The sequence below is a fragment of the Notechis scutatus genome, chromosome 5, assembly GCF_049901735.1.
Source record: "Notechis scutatus isolate UNSWTSFEM ecotype Mainland chromosome 5, rNotScu1.2, whole genome shotgun sequence".
Classification (NCBI taxonomy): domain Eukaryota; kingdom Metazoa; phylum Chordata; class Lepidosauria; order Squamata; family Elapidae; genus Notechis; species Notechis scutatus.
In genome coordinates, this window is record NC_142013.1 from 56,389,855 (window position 1) to 56,404,272 (window position 14,418).

General features: G+C 37.4%; 1 protein-coding gene across 4 annotated transcripts in view; it reads left to right on the top strand.

Annotated features, from left to right (window-relative positions):
• The window catches only part of PDXK (pyridoxal kinase), a 76,042-nt gene that overhangs the window by 11,564 nt on the left and 50,060 nt on the right, over positions 1-14,418 (top strand). For all 4 annotated transcript variants that reach the window (XM_026674030.2, XM_087967562.1, XM_087967563.1 and 1 more), the window contains exon 2: positions 10,703-10,757. In XM_026674030.2, coding sequence (XP_026529815.1) covers positions 10,703-10,757 — 55 coding nt within the window. The remainder of the gene's footprint in view (positions 1-10,702; positions 10,758-14,418) is intronic.

Consider the following 14,418-nt stretch of genomic DNA (forward strand, 5'->3'; position numbering starts at 1 on the left):
TCACTGCAGTTAACAGATCTTTTACTCATTTGCTATGCACTTCGCAAATGGCAGGTAGTTTTTTTCTTTCTATGTTTTCTTTTTAATAGTAGATTATTATATGTTTTCTTTTTAATAGTATATTATTATTATTTCAATTGTGTTTCTATAGAAAATCAGGGCCTCTTTTCATATACCAGCAGGTCTGACTTTTTCAAAAGAAGGACCCAGCCAGCACACAAAAGGCAGCCCTGGCTATGCTGATGTGAAACAAGGACCCAGGTGGTACGCAAAAAAGACTCCAGTGGGGAGGAGGAGATAGGTTTGGGATGGTGGTGAAGTTGAACAGGAGAAAGTCCCTTACCTTCTTCCAAGAATGGCTTGGATGCTAGTGGGCTGAATCCACACTCAACCATAGCAACTAGGATTGCCAGAACTACTAGTGCTAAGCGGAAATGTCACATGACATTTTCTTTAATCCCTGTGCCATTTAGCAGTCTAGTTGCTGGTCCCAGTTCGAAATTATTAAGTGAAATATACTTGTAATTCAAATGTGTGGTTAAGTCACAGTTATTATGGGAAGGAAAATAAAAACAAAAAGATTCAAGCATTCCAACATGTCATCCTATTTTACCATTGCCATGGCCATGTTGATGTTGTTCCCTTATCAAATTTTTTGCTCTAATGTAATACAAAAATTATCTTATTTAAGCTTATATTATTTTCTCTAATGGAATCTTCCTTTTTTCACTTGGCACACATGAGGACTAGCTCCATCTAAAACCACAACTAGGCATCCACTAGCCTCAATTGTGGATGCACTAGCCTCTCATTAACTACATTTTGAGTCTCATTAAATGTGCCCTGTATCAATTTACAATTACAAAATATTGCATCATTTGTACTAATTTTAAGCTTTCTGCACAAATTATTTCAGCAGAAATAACTACTACACATATGAAGAATGACTAAAAATGAAACAGTTTCATGTGAAAAGTTCATCAACAGCCTTTTGAGTTATAACAAAGAGGATGCAACTAAATGCAGCTAATTTAATCCAAATGATGGCAATAGAGTATCTTAACACAGGAGAGAAAATATTTTTAAAAATAGATGAAATCTTAATTTATTGCCTCAGGCTGACAGTGAAAGCATATTCAATATAACTATTGGCTTTCTATGTTTTAATGAAGAACTACTGTTAAAAGGCAATCTTTTAATGCTTTCATTTTTTCACATGTTGAAAATTAAACAGTTGTTTAGAATATGAAATGGGCTATCTTGAGTATTTCTTGAAAGTTTTTCAGACTTAAAACAGCTGGACTCTGCTGAAAAGTAGACTGTTTCAAAAGTGGAGTGTTTGATGACATATTGAATCACAAATGTGTTGCATGCTGCTACTAAATATCTAATCAAAATGCCCCATAGGAGCATCTTCTTTGTTTTATCCCTACAGCAACAACCCTGGGAAATAGATTAGGCTGAGCTGAGGGATTGATCTCAGATTTATCCACAAGGCACATCATTTTTAAGTAGGTAAATGGCTCTTTCACCTCTGAATCTCTTTTGCAGGTGATGATTGGGCAGGCATAGAAAAAGATACAAACTGCAGTGATACAGCAAAAATAACTTCTGAAAGTAGCTTTGTAATTCTTCATAGTACAGATTGAGAAAAGCTATTTTATACTCTTAGGATGCTGGAGTTAGTGTCATTATGCCTAGTTAACGATTTATTGTTCCACAATCATATATAAACAAATAACATGTTGCACTGAAGGCAGTAATTACATAACTTTTAAAAATAGCTCAAATTTGTGATCTAAGTGTGACACATTTGTTTTATCAGATGCCAATAGTAACACATTTCTGGTTTCCCTAGGGGAAACACTGGTTGTGTTGAGAATAGTGTTTTCAATTCAAAATGTGAGAGTTGGAACACACCCCCAGGATTTAGTATACTACAAAGATTATTCCATAACCTTTGCTCCTGAAAGTACAGTCCAACTTTCCTATAAGCAGCCATGCAAGATACTATAGTAAAAACACTTCCCCTCCACCCAATACTGAACTACTAAGAATGGTTTCACATTTCTGGTCTGTAAACAAATGATATATAAAATTAATCTCAAACAGTCCAAGCTCTGGACCTAATCCAGCAGTAACAACTCCACTTTGGCAGGTGATAACTGGGTTTATTAAGCCGGACTCAGGCATGCAAATGAGTTCCAAACTGTAATGGCTAGAAACAGATGCAAGCAGGAAGTAAAGTCAGCGCTGGGACCATCTGCCTCCCAGCACAGTTATGTATGCGGGCCACACCCTCCATCGACACAAGCCGCACCCGGAAGGCAGCTGTGTGTCAGCATGGCCAGTTGGAACACTGCCTGGTCGCTCTGCGATGCCGGCCAGCTTGCATAGCTGATTGTCGGCCGTTCTAGTTGCTTTGCACTGTCCCGCCTCCCCACTACAAGTCCACTTACAGTTCTTCGGCACGCTGCTGCAGCGCCGGCTTCACAGCCCACCCAACACCAGGAGCTTCCCTCTCCCCGGTACCCCCCCCCCCGGTAAGGCAACCCCAAGGGGAAACCAGGGTTTGACAGTTAAATTCTCTGATGAGATTTAAATTTGTTTTACTGCTTTATCGTCTTCAAGATCATGACAGAATACAGATAGTCCTCAACTTAAAAACATTTGTTTAGTGACTGTTCAGTTACAGCGGTATTGAAAAAGGTGACTTATGACTTGCAGCATCCCCATGGACATGTGATTAAAATTCAGACGCTTTGAAACTGACTCATACTTATGATGGTTGCAATGTTCTGGGGTCATGTGATCACCTTTTGTAACCTTCTGACAAGCAAAGTCAAGGGGGAAGCCATATTCACTTAGCTGTGTTACTAACTTAACAACTACAGTGATTCACTTAACAAATGTGACAAGAAAGGTCATCAAATGGGACAAAATTCATTTAATAAGTGTCTTATTTAGGGAGAGAAGTTTTGGGCCCAACTGGTCATAAGTTGAGGACTACACGTACATGAAATGGCATTGTTTCTACTATTAGCTGCCAAAATATGTGCTCCTAGTAGAATACATTATTATTCTTTGTTCCTTATCTGTTAGATAACTGATTATCCACCATACTGCATTATTACCAGGCAATATATCTCTAAATCTTAATGGGTTTTGGTGTCTTTTGGTATTCTTTCAAATGCTTCTAAACCTCATAATTATATCAGTTTGATGTACTGTATTAAATAAGAGATATCAGTGTATACCACCATCCTAGGACACACTGACTTGTGCTGGTCATTACATTCTGTTTTTTAGATAAATTATTTGGACTTTTAAAGTAGTTTCATCTGAGATGAGTTGATTTAACATGTATGTGAGGGTTTGACTTGTTCTTGTTTTCGTGAGGGTAAGATTTTCTTTAAAAAGTCTCTAAATCTCTCACAATTTCCAAATTTTCTCTCCACAGCATGTGTTGATGAGGTTACAATGTATTTTTCCAACCATTGCTTTTACTTTGACTATTTTTTTCTATGTTTACTTATTTTAATTGGGGGGTTATATAACTTGTGGTTAAACTTAATTCTGAAAATCTGATGCACATTCACTGAGTCCTTAGTTGCATGGATCCTGGACTTTTTCTTATTTATTAGAGGAACTCTGGCAGAAATGGCAGAAGAGATCTGAAGAGCATTGCTGCAAGAAATATGTATATCATGACTATTACTCCTATACAAAAGAATTCTGCTACTAGCTTTTTACAAGTTCAAATGGCTAGCTTTAATTTTAAAACTATAAACAGCTGAAGAAACAACCAATTTCATTTCAAGCCTGTCAAGTTTTACATACTGTAAGGTCCTCTTGATGTTAATTAACATTACTTACTTGTTAATCCAGGAGGGAGGGGCATTCATTCTCACCAAATTGCCTTTGGAATTGAGATTAATCTATATTTTCTTGGTTCTTAGAAAATAACTTAAGACTTTTAAATTTTTTTGCTTTTAAACTGATTTACTGGCATTTAATATTGTTTTTACGGAATGTCACAATTTTTTTTCCTGTCCTGACCTTGTCCTATAACATGGCTTTTGGCAGGTAAATACACAAGTATCACATTCACAGTTATAGGGAGAGAAAGAAAGATCTGCAAGATTAGTTTCTGCTGGAATTTATAGTTTAGGTTGACAAGAAGGACAATTTGAACATTTGTTTTTGGTATGTATATATGCATTTTTTAATTTACTCTCCTTCTAGGATCATCTTTTTTCAGGTAAATGTGTTAATTTTATACCAGTTGTATTTCTTCAGTCACCAGATCCAAGTACTGGAGAAGTCCAAAGTCCAGAGAGGGTACAATATGTCCAAAAAGATAATATAGTGTATTTCCATAATAGCAAATGCAATTTTTCTTTTAAGGAAGAAACATGTATTTGCATCATATATTGCTTTAATTAATCATTAGAAACTAGTAGGCATAATTGTAACTTTTAAGAGCTGTGATAAAGATTGTTTATCAGTTGTACATCAATAGATTTAAACTGCTTCATGTTAGTGCAAGCTAAAAGAATTTAGCTAAATAGAAAGCCAAACGAAGGCTCCAATTTTATATAAGCCATAGTTCAGACTCCTATCCATTTACAATTCTATTAAAAAAAATGGAAAATTTATCAAGATGCATTTGGGTCAGAGTGGTTTACAGTTCTGATGAAATTATCTTAGTATCAACAATTGGCAACACCTGGCCAATGTTGTTGGGCTTAGAAGATCTCAGGGATGGTCCTAGTTAATATTTGGATGTGAAGCCATTAAAAAATATTTATCTTTATTTCATTTTTCCTTGGAACCCTGCTATGCTGTTATTACTAGCTGACCAGAAAATGGGAGCAAAGGAAAGAACAAGATAAAGAGAGTTGAAGAATTCAGACTAAACCTTCAACTGGCTCCATTTACAGCAGATTAACAAAAACAAACTACAAGAAATACCTTTTAATCACATTTTCTTCCCTTGAGAAAGGAACTGATTTTTCTAAACCATAAGGAAAGATAAGTGTGAAAAAGTTTTTGTGAGAAGCAGTAGATAGCATGACCTTGTATATAGTATAAACCAGTGCTTTTCAACCTCAGCAAATTGGCTTAGGTTTCTTATTTCCAGGAAGTCTTACTTTTGCTTTATATTGTTCTATCTCATTTTCCAAGTCTATTCTATTCTTTAATCTATCCATTTACATTCCATAGCTCTGGACTCAATATTCTTATACATAGTCAATCTGTTTTCCTTTTTACCCCATCTCGGCTGCTACTTTTTGAGCCCTTCACCTTTCCCCCAGACCCGCCCACTACTCTGTCCCACAATTCCTTGCATGGTGGCATGTATTCTGGTCCTTCTGAAGAAAAAGGTTGCCAATCCCTATTGCAGATGCTAAGGGAGAGGGTGAACCCCTGGATGCTCCTATATTGCAAAGGCTTAGACCAGACCTCTGCCCCCTCAACAGTGACTGTAACCAGCCTTGGAGGAAGAAAAACACTGTGTCCCCCACTTCTAAATCTTAGTGGTACTGAAAGTTGTTGAGACAGTCCAGGATAGATGCATCCTGTACACTGGTCCTACCAGAGATCATCCACAAGCATGATCAATGTCACGTTAGTACTATATTCTGGTTTGAAACCCAAATGAAAAATGCCCAGATAATCAGCTTTCTCTGGGGGCTTCTGAAGCTGAAACTCAACCATCTTCTTCTCAACAACTCTCACAAAAAAGGGAAATATGGAGACAAGATGAAAGTTGTCTAGTACTACTGTATCCAGAGAGGTCTTCTTGAAGAGGGAGAAGATCAAATCCAACCACTATAATTGATGGTTTTGAAGTTTTCATATGCTGTTTAGTAGCAGCCTCATGTAGAATCTATAGATCAAATAGGGATAGTGATAACTGCCACATCAATTAAAGTAGCATATATTCCTTGCCATGTGAAAGTGTAGGGAAAAAATAACACTGGACATTACAAATTTCAGGAGAGCCCCCTTTTTTCAAGGTTGTATTGAATTCTAATCTTGACCCTGCTTTCCAGTTATCAACATCACGACCACCCTGCCAGGATTTAATAATCAGTGTGCTTGTCAAACCTAAATGGTAAATCAGAGACATTAACTGCTTCTTTGGTAATAAAGAGCAAAAGGGCTTTAGCAGCTTTATATAAATACTAGCTGGATAACTGCGCTTCGCGACAACACTATGTGATTGGGCTATGTAGGAGAAATCTGATTCACAATCTGTTGGCTCAGTGGTGGTCAGTGATTGAAACACATAGGGGAATATTGCTCCTGCCACCTTGAGTTCGAAAGCAGTTCCATAGGTGGAAGGCGTAGACATTATGGTGAGGTACTGACGTTTACTTCTGTAAGGAACCCCAGACAGTTCCTGAGCTCTCCAGTAATTTCTGATGTTCTGCCATGGAGAAGATGGCTATTACATCAATATACCTCAGTGCGACACAAAGACCAAGGGTCCTCTCCAGACGACCGTGTCTGTTGCTGACTTTTACAGCTACAGGATAATGGAGATGGTGAAGAACAGCTGTTCCACAACTCAGGTTGGGAGGGGAGTAGAACTCCTTAGCATCAGAGCATGTTAATTACTGTATTAAGAAGTACTAATGATCTGATGGTCATTTTGAAAAATCTTTTCTTAACGAACACCTAGAAGCCAAGAGGAACATATATCCCAAATTTCAAGTTTGTAGGCTTTACAGTTCTGGGAATTTCGTGATGAGTGAGTGGTACTTGGCTTTTATATATATAATATAGATTAAGGGTAGTATCTCAAGATGGAAAAATACTATTGCCCAGGTTTTGGAATCATAGATTCTGCATCTTTATGGAACTAATTACATTCTCTTGGCTATTTTTGCTATCTTGTGACCCATAGTCATATAGTTACATTGACGAGAGCTATTAGGAGCAGGGTATATGGTTGTGATACAGTTTATACCAATCCTGTCCTTAGTTTCAAACAGATCAGTTCCCAGTAAAAGGTAAAACAAAGAATTCAATATTGATAACATTCAGAGAGTTGGGTATGATGGTGCCACCAAACTGAAATAATCATTCCACGAATCAATTAAGGCTTAGAAACCCAAAGTCAAGTCATTATATATTGAAATATACACTGCTCAAAAAAATAAAGGGAACACTTAAACAACACAATGTAACTCCAAGTCAATCACACTTCTGTGAAATCAAACTGTCCACTTAGGTAGCAACATTGATTGACAATCAATTTCACATGCTGTTGTGCAAATGGAATAGACAACAGGTGGAAAGCATAGTCAGTTAGCAAGACATCCCCAATAAAGGAGTGGTTCTGCAGGTGGTGACCACAGACCACTTCTCAGTTCCTATGCTTTCTGGCTGATGGTTTGGTCACTTTGGAATGCTGGCGGTGCTTTCACTCTAGTGGTAGCATGGGACGGAGTCTACAACCCACACAAGTGGCTCAAGTAGTGCAGCTCATCCAGGATGGCACATTAATGCGAGCTGTGGCAAGAAGGTTTGCTGTTTCTGTCAGTGTAGTGTCCAGAGCATGGAGGCACAACCAGGAGACAGGCCAGTACATCAGGAGACATGGAGGAGGCCGTAGGAGGGCAACAACCCAGCATCAGGATTGCTACCTCCACCTTTGTGCAAGGAGGGACAGGAGGAGCACTGCCAAAGCCCTGCAAAAGGACCTCCAGCGGGCCACAAATGTGCATGTGGCTGCTCAAACGGTCAGAAACAGACTCCATGAGGGTGGTATGAGGGCCCGACGTCCACAGGTGGGGGTTGAGCTTACAGCCCAACACCGTGCAGGATGTTTGGCATTTGCCAGAGAACAGCAAGATTGGCAAATTCGCCACTGGCTCCCTGTGCTCTTCACAGATGAAAGCAGGTTCACATTGAGCACATGTGACAGACGTGACAGGGTCTGGAGACGCTGTGGAGAATGTTCTGCTGCCTGCAACATCCTCCAGCATGACCGGTTTGTCAGTGGGTCAGTAATGGTGTGGGGTGGCATTTCTTTAGGGGGCCGCACAGCCCTCCATGTGCTCGGCAGAGGTAGCCTGACTGCCATTAGGTACCGAGATGAGATCCTCAGACCCCTTGTGAAACCATATGCTGGTGCGGTTGGCCCTGGGTTCCTCCTAATGCACAACAATGCTAGACCTCATGTGGCTGGAGTGTGTCAGCAGTTCCTGCAAGATGAAGGCATTGATGCTATGGACTGGTCCGCCTGTTCCCCAGACCTGAATCCAATTGAGCACATCTGGGACATCATGTCTCGCTCCATCCACCAACATCACATTGCACCACAGACTGTCCAGGAGTTGGGGGATGCTTTAGTCCAGGTGTGGGATGAGATCCCTCAGGAGACCATACGCCACCTCATCAGGAGCATGCCCAGGCATTGTAGGGAGGTCATACAGGCACGTGGAGGCCACACACACTACTGAGCCTCATTTTGACTTGTTTTAAGGACATTACATCAAAGTTGGATCAGCCTGTAGTGTTTTTTTCCACTTTAATTTTGAGTGTAACTCCAAATCCAGACCTCCATGGGTTGCTAAATTTGATTTTCATTGATAATTTTTGTGTGATTTTGTTGTCAGCACATTCAACTATGTAATGAACAAAGTGTTTAATAAGAATATTTCATTCATTCAGATCTAGGATGTCTTATTTTTGCATTCCCTTTATTTTTTTGAGCAGTGTATAATGATGCTATAGGATTGTTCTATAAAGATTGCCTTGCTAAGCATGGCATTACTTTATCAGATTCTCCAAATCCTTTGGCCAGCTCCTGCTCTTCTTCCTACTCAGAAGAGGATTAGTCCAAAGAGGTTATGACAGACAAGGCTTAAAGCTGCTAAAGATGTTTTTTTTTAAAAATCCCCAGTCCCCGAAAGAGGCAGATACTGTGTAGATTGGTCCTTTGAACTGTGGTCTTCCCCAAACAGTGAAGCAGATTTCAAAGTTTACTGTGATTTTGCAAATGTGTGCAAAGGCTTCATTTTTGGAACAGTAGCAATCACTGACATAGTGGGGAAAGGGTTACCCTGGCTTGTCATGCTAAGGGAACAATAAATGCCTCTGGAAAACAATGTGCCTAGCAAAAGAGTCATTGCAAATTCGAGCAAATTGCCCGAAAATAAATTATACACAGTTATTTCTGCAGCATTATTATGTCTCCTTAAGATTCATGATGCTGTATATAGTACCTTTTCCCCTAAGATTATTTTATTCTAGCCCATAAGGATTGGAGATAAAATATATTAAATGTCAGATTTTTCTGTCATTTTTCAGTGACAGATTTTTCTGTCATTTTTCATCTTTCTCTAGCAGTGGATTAAAATGTTCCAAGTCTGAAACATCAACATATATTTAACCAACATTCAAGTGCTGTTTGTAAAGCAGAACTGATATTTACTAGGACTCTGTAGAGATCAGGATTCAAAGAGCAAAATGTGAGTTACAGTGCACAGAGGCTTATAGGTAGCATCAGAACAGCATAAACCAAACATGTCTTCTCCTGAGATCATGGAACAGCTCTGGAGAGCAGCCACAAAGCCACAAAAAGAAGCAGCTGGTTTATGTTTGTGTCCACATGTACTTTAATTTTGCTCTTCACAACTAGATTTCTGTGCAACAATGTTTACTCCTTCATTATGCACTATGTACATGAGCACACGTGTATACATTGCTGTTGTGGAACATATAGACTTTAAACCAGAGATCTTTTTATTGGGAGTCATACCGGACATATACAATAAAGAACTGAAATATTTGATTGTAAATGTTTTAACAGCGGCTAGAATTGTATTTGCGAAGAACTGGAAAAATGACAAAATACCTATGCAGGAGAATGTTATCAAAAAAATTATGGTCTGTGCTGAAATGAGTAAACTGACATTTGAAATTAGAGAACAAGAAGACAAGCAATTTTATATGATATGGGATTTGTTTTATCAATGGTTGGATAAAAAGGCATGGTAATATAATAGACTAGATAATTTTGTGATAGAAATTTAATAGACTGATATAAAACATAATATAGATATATATAACCACTGGTTGAAAGTATAACACAAATTTTAAGATAAAACTTGGAACATTTCGTATAAAATGATGGAATAAATAGTTTAGTCATGGATGATTAATAACTGATAAATATATAAGCATATGTTAATTCGACAATGTGAAAACTGATATAAATTGTGAGTAAATGACTACAAAAGGATAGCACAAAAGATATGTAACCAACTGACACACTGTATGTATATAAAATGAAAGATTTTTTTAAAAAATAATGCTATTTCTTTTATAAAATTTTATGCTTTTGTATACTGATTGGTGGCATATAAGATTTTTTTTCCAGTTGTCTGAATCCTGATTACTGGTTTTTCCATTCTTATTCTTATTTTAGCTGCAGTATTGTTAGGGTTAAACTTATTTCTGCACGTATTTGTACTATTTTTGTTATATTGGGAAGCCTGGTGTCTTTTTTGATTAATTTGTTGATGTGTCCCTGTGTATTTTTCTTATTAAAAATTTTTTCCTCTTTAGTTTTGCTTATTCATATCTACTGTCAACTTGTATTGAATACTAAGTCATAACAATTTCTTATTACCCTTGAAAAATGAAAAAAACCCCTCCATAAACATTTTTTCTTTTATTATAGGTGTTGGGCTTTGAAATAGATACTGTGAACTCTGTCCAGTTTTCAAATCATACAGGTAAGTGTATGTGCCTGTGTAATGTTATAATTCAGAATAAATTATGCTTTTAGAAATTATCCTTAGTGTTTAAACCTGATACCGGCCATATCCAATGAATGGTTGTAGACCTATCTGTTCTGTGTGTTGACATGCTATCTCTATCTAAGCACTCTTAAACCAATCAGCTATATACTTGTCAGCCTTTACTTATATAGTATCTATATCATACTCAAAGAAGGGAGAGGAGGCAGATATTAGTTATTCCAAAGCAGAAACGTGTACTCCCTGTGATTCAGTGACCCAGTCAGAATGAGACCCTTTCCACACCTCTATGGAGTCTGAAACAGAGCTGCAAGTCTTAAATCCATAAGACAAAAGGTGCCATTGTACAGGACAGTTGAATGTACCAAACTATAATAGCAGGTACCTCAAGGATAACAAACCCCAGCTATGTGTTAATCTCATGCCAGCTGTGCTTTTGGTGGAGAGTTCTCTTGGAAAATTGTTGGGATCAACATGTGTACCTCCCTCTTGTTGGTCCATGCTTGGAATACTAGTGCAAACTACCCATTCTTTGATTCTTGTCTAGCTACTGACTATATATTCTACCTGACTTCTGACTTGATAAGATATAGTTACAACCCTTAGGATTAGTCTAGCTTTGCCCAGTTGATAATTATTCTGATAAAGTATTATTATGCTCCAAATTTGGACTGTCTCATTACTTATTTTAGTATAACTATTTCATTCAGAAGCAATAGAAATGATAGCATAGTATACTTCAACAGTAAGCCAGCCCAATGCATAACTACGGTAGTATGTTATATCTTACAGAAAAGTCCAGATCAAAAGAAAATTAACTTCTTTGGTTTTAACTATTTGCTAGGTGATGTATCTCCTGCATAGATGTTTGAGTCGACTTTCTGAATGAGCCATGTTGCTGTACATTTTTTATTTTTATTTATTTATTTATTAAATTTATTTGCCACCCATCTCGCCACAGGCAACTCTGGGCGACTTACAACATAAAAAGCAAATGGTTGAGCACTTAAAGCAACTTTCCACATTTTCATGTCATCTTACAAATGTGCAGATCATAGTTCTCAGATACTCTCCTTCAGTGTAATTCTTTGTCTCCTCTAGTCTTAGATAGTTGTTTAGATAGTTCAATGCTTTCATCCATTTGCCAGGTTAAAAAGTAACACCTCTATCAATGGATTCCCCTAGGAATTGGCTTTTAGACCTTCACCTTCCTTTGAGTCAGGCCATCGACTCTAGTTAGTGTGTGATAATAATGGATCTCCTATTATTTTCTCTGAAATTTGATATTTAGTGTTGAGAAGGGTACACTAAAAATAAATTCATTTAGAGTATTTCCTAAATAAATAATGCCTTTGCTAAGTATTCTCATAGTAAAATAAACACTTTTTTCAGTGTCTCATTTGAATGCTTTTTTACTATCCTAGTGATCTCAGGATTTCTGAATTTACATATAATTACTTCTCTTCACACATTCACCTAAACATTTCAAGAATATGTAAATTAATATCTTTAGGTGAGCTTATAGTTAGGAATTCACTGAAACATACCATTTGCCCACCAGCATGTAAACTTTTCTAGGCAACTGTAGATCAGGTAAAAATAAAGTTGAGGGGATGTGCATCATAGTAAGGCAATTTTACTAATATAAGTGGGGCAAGCTCCATTTTAGTTATCTTTTTGTCATCTATAAAAACAGTTTTATTCAGATTGTCTTTTTCATTTTAATTTGGTCTAAATAAAATGTAATCTTGTGAATTTCCTTTTTTTAAACTTTGGAAGTGTTGTTTATTGTTACCAAACTGTTCTCTCTATCTGTGTGTCTGTGCACATATCACAAGCATGAAGAAAGAAATTGGTCCATTCAGACTTATTCTGTCTTACTTTTCAACTTGACATTAATAAAATGCCACCTGATTAACACAAATTTTCTGAATCATCATGTTACAAATTAATGAAAAGAAATGTTAATGTGCTGTTTTGATATTCAAAACATAGACAACTTTCACTTCCAAGAAGGTCCATTGCCTCTTGCCTGCTAAAGAGTATTTATTGTATGATTACAGTGAGTGATTAATCCTCAAAGGACATTGTGATACAAAAGAGACCTGGCAACAGCCCCCAGACCTGCTTAAAAAAAAAAAAGAATAAAAGAGAAGCAGTTTTGAATTTGTCATAGACTCAAATGCTTAAGAATATAAGAATTGTTGAAGAAAGAGGGCTTGATTTCAGCAGACCAGAATGAGAATTTTTAAATGCTATTCTGAAAAGATTTGGCAGCTTTGTTATTGATGTATGTGAAGAAAGAGAATACAGACATACACCCATGCTTATGTGTCATAAACAATAGAATCTCAACAGCTGCAGTGGCAAATGGACACTTCTCAGCATTGGTTACCAATTGGCTTCTGGGTGCAATTCAAGGTGCTGCTTGTTAACTTTTAAACCCCTGAATGGTAGGTCTTGGTTATTTAAAAGACCATTCGTTTTTGTCCTTCAAATGTGATCATGCTGAGTGGGCACATTTTAAGTCTTATTAATTAAATGTTGTCATCTTATGGGAGCCAGGAAGCAAGTCCTCTATATTGGAGGACCTGAGATAGGCACAACTCCCACTCTACTTGGTTTCTGGAAGTCTCTTAAGACCTGACTCTGTTCCCAGGCCTTGGGTTAGGGTATCTGGGGAGCCCCTGTTGTTGGTTTTTTGTGTGGTTTTTTTAACTTTTGCTTTTTGAGGTCTCTTTTTAACCCAGGTATTAGATTTATTGTATGCCACTCAGATTTCCATTCTTGGAAATGTGTGGTGTTAAACAAATCCATTAAAATAATAAATAAATTATGTGTTCTGGAATTCAATTTTAGTTTTTTTTTTTAATGTATTATGAATCAGGCTACTAATGGTACAATGTTTCTGAATATTTATTGAATTATTGATATCTACGCTGAAGGGAAATTACAGGTTTATTACAGTTCTCTTCCACCTTGTCTCTCCTCTCTTTTCTTTGCGGTGGCTTCCTTCTGCTCCTTAGACTCTGTATTTTTAGTTTCAGTTCTATCCTGAATCATTCTTCAAATGACTTAATTTCCCCCCACTAATTCTAAACTTTGAGTCACTACTTCCATTCATATTCCCTCCTTTCAATCCAGTTAATTATTTCTGGAGGATGTTCAGAAACTAATTGAACAAACATATGGGTGGAATCAGATTTTAATTGGGAAAAAGGCATGGCTCTCATCTCTGGGTCTTGGGCCACTGAGAAGGCATTGTTTTGACGTGTCCTTCCCCAAGTCTAACATCTGGAAGAATGTCATTGCAGCTGAAACAGGAAAGTTTATGGCTAGCAAGACACATAAATATCCCTAATTCTCTGTCCTAATTCTCAACACTTAGGCAATCTTATTACTAAGCAGAATTTCTGAGCGTTGCTGGCATGGGCTTCTTAGTAGAAGGATAGATACTTAATAAACCATAGTGAATTAACTTGCTCACTTCTGCTACAAGTCTGATAAAGTGTTCCAAAATGTGGAACATTCCATAAAAAGTCTTTGGACTACCTGGGCTACTGAGTGTCAAATCAGGGGGTTGAGATGGACTTTGAAACATCTAGCTATGTCCAATCGGGTCCTAGTAATGCAAGCT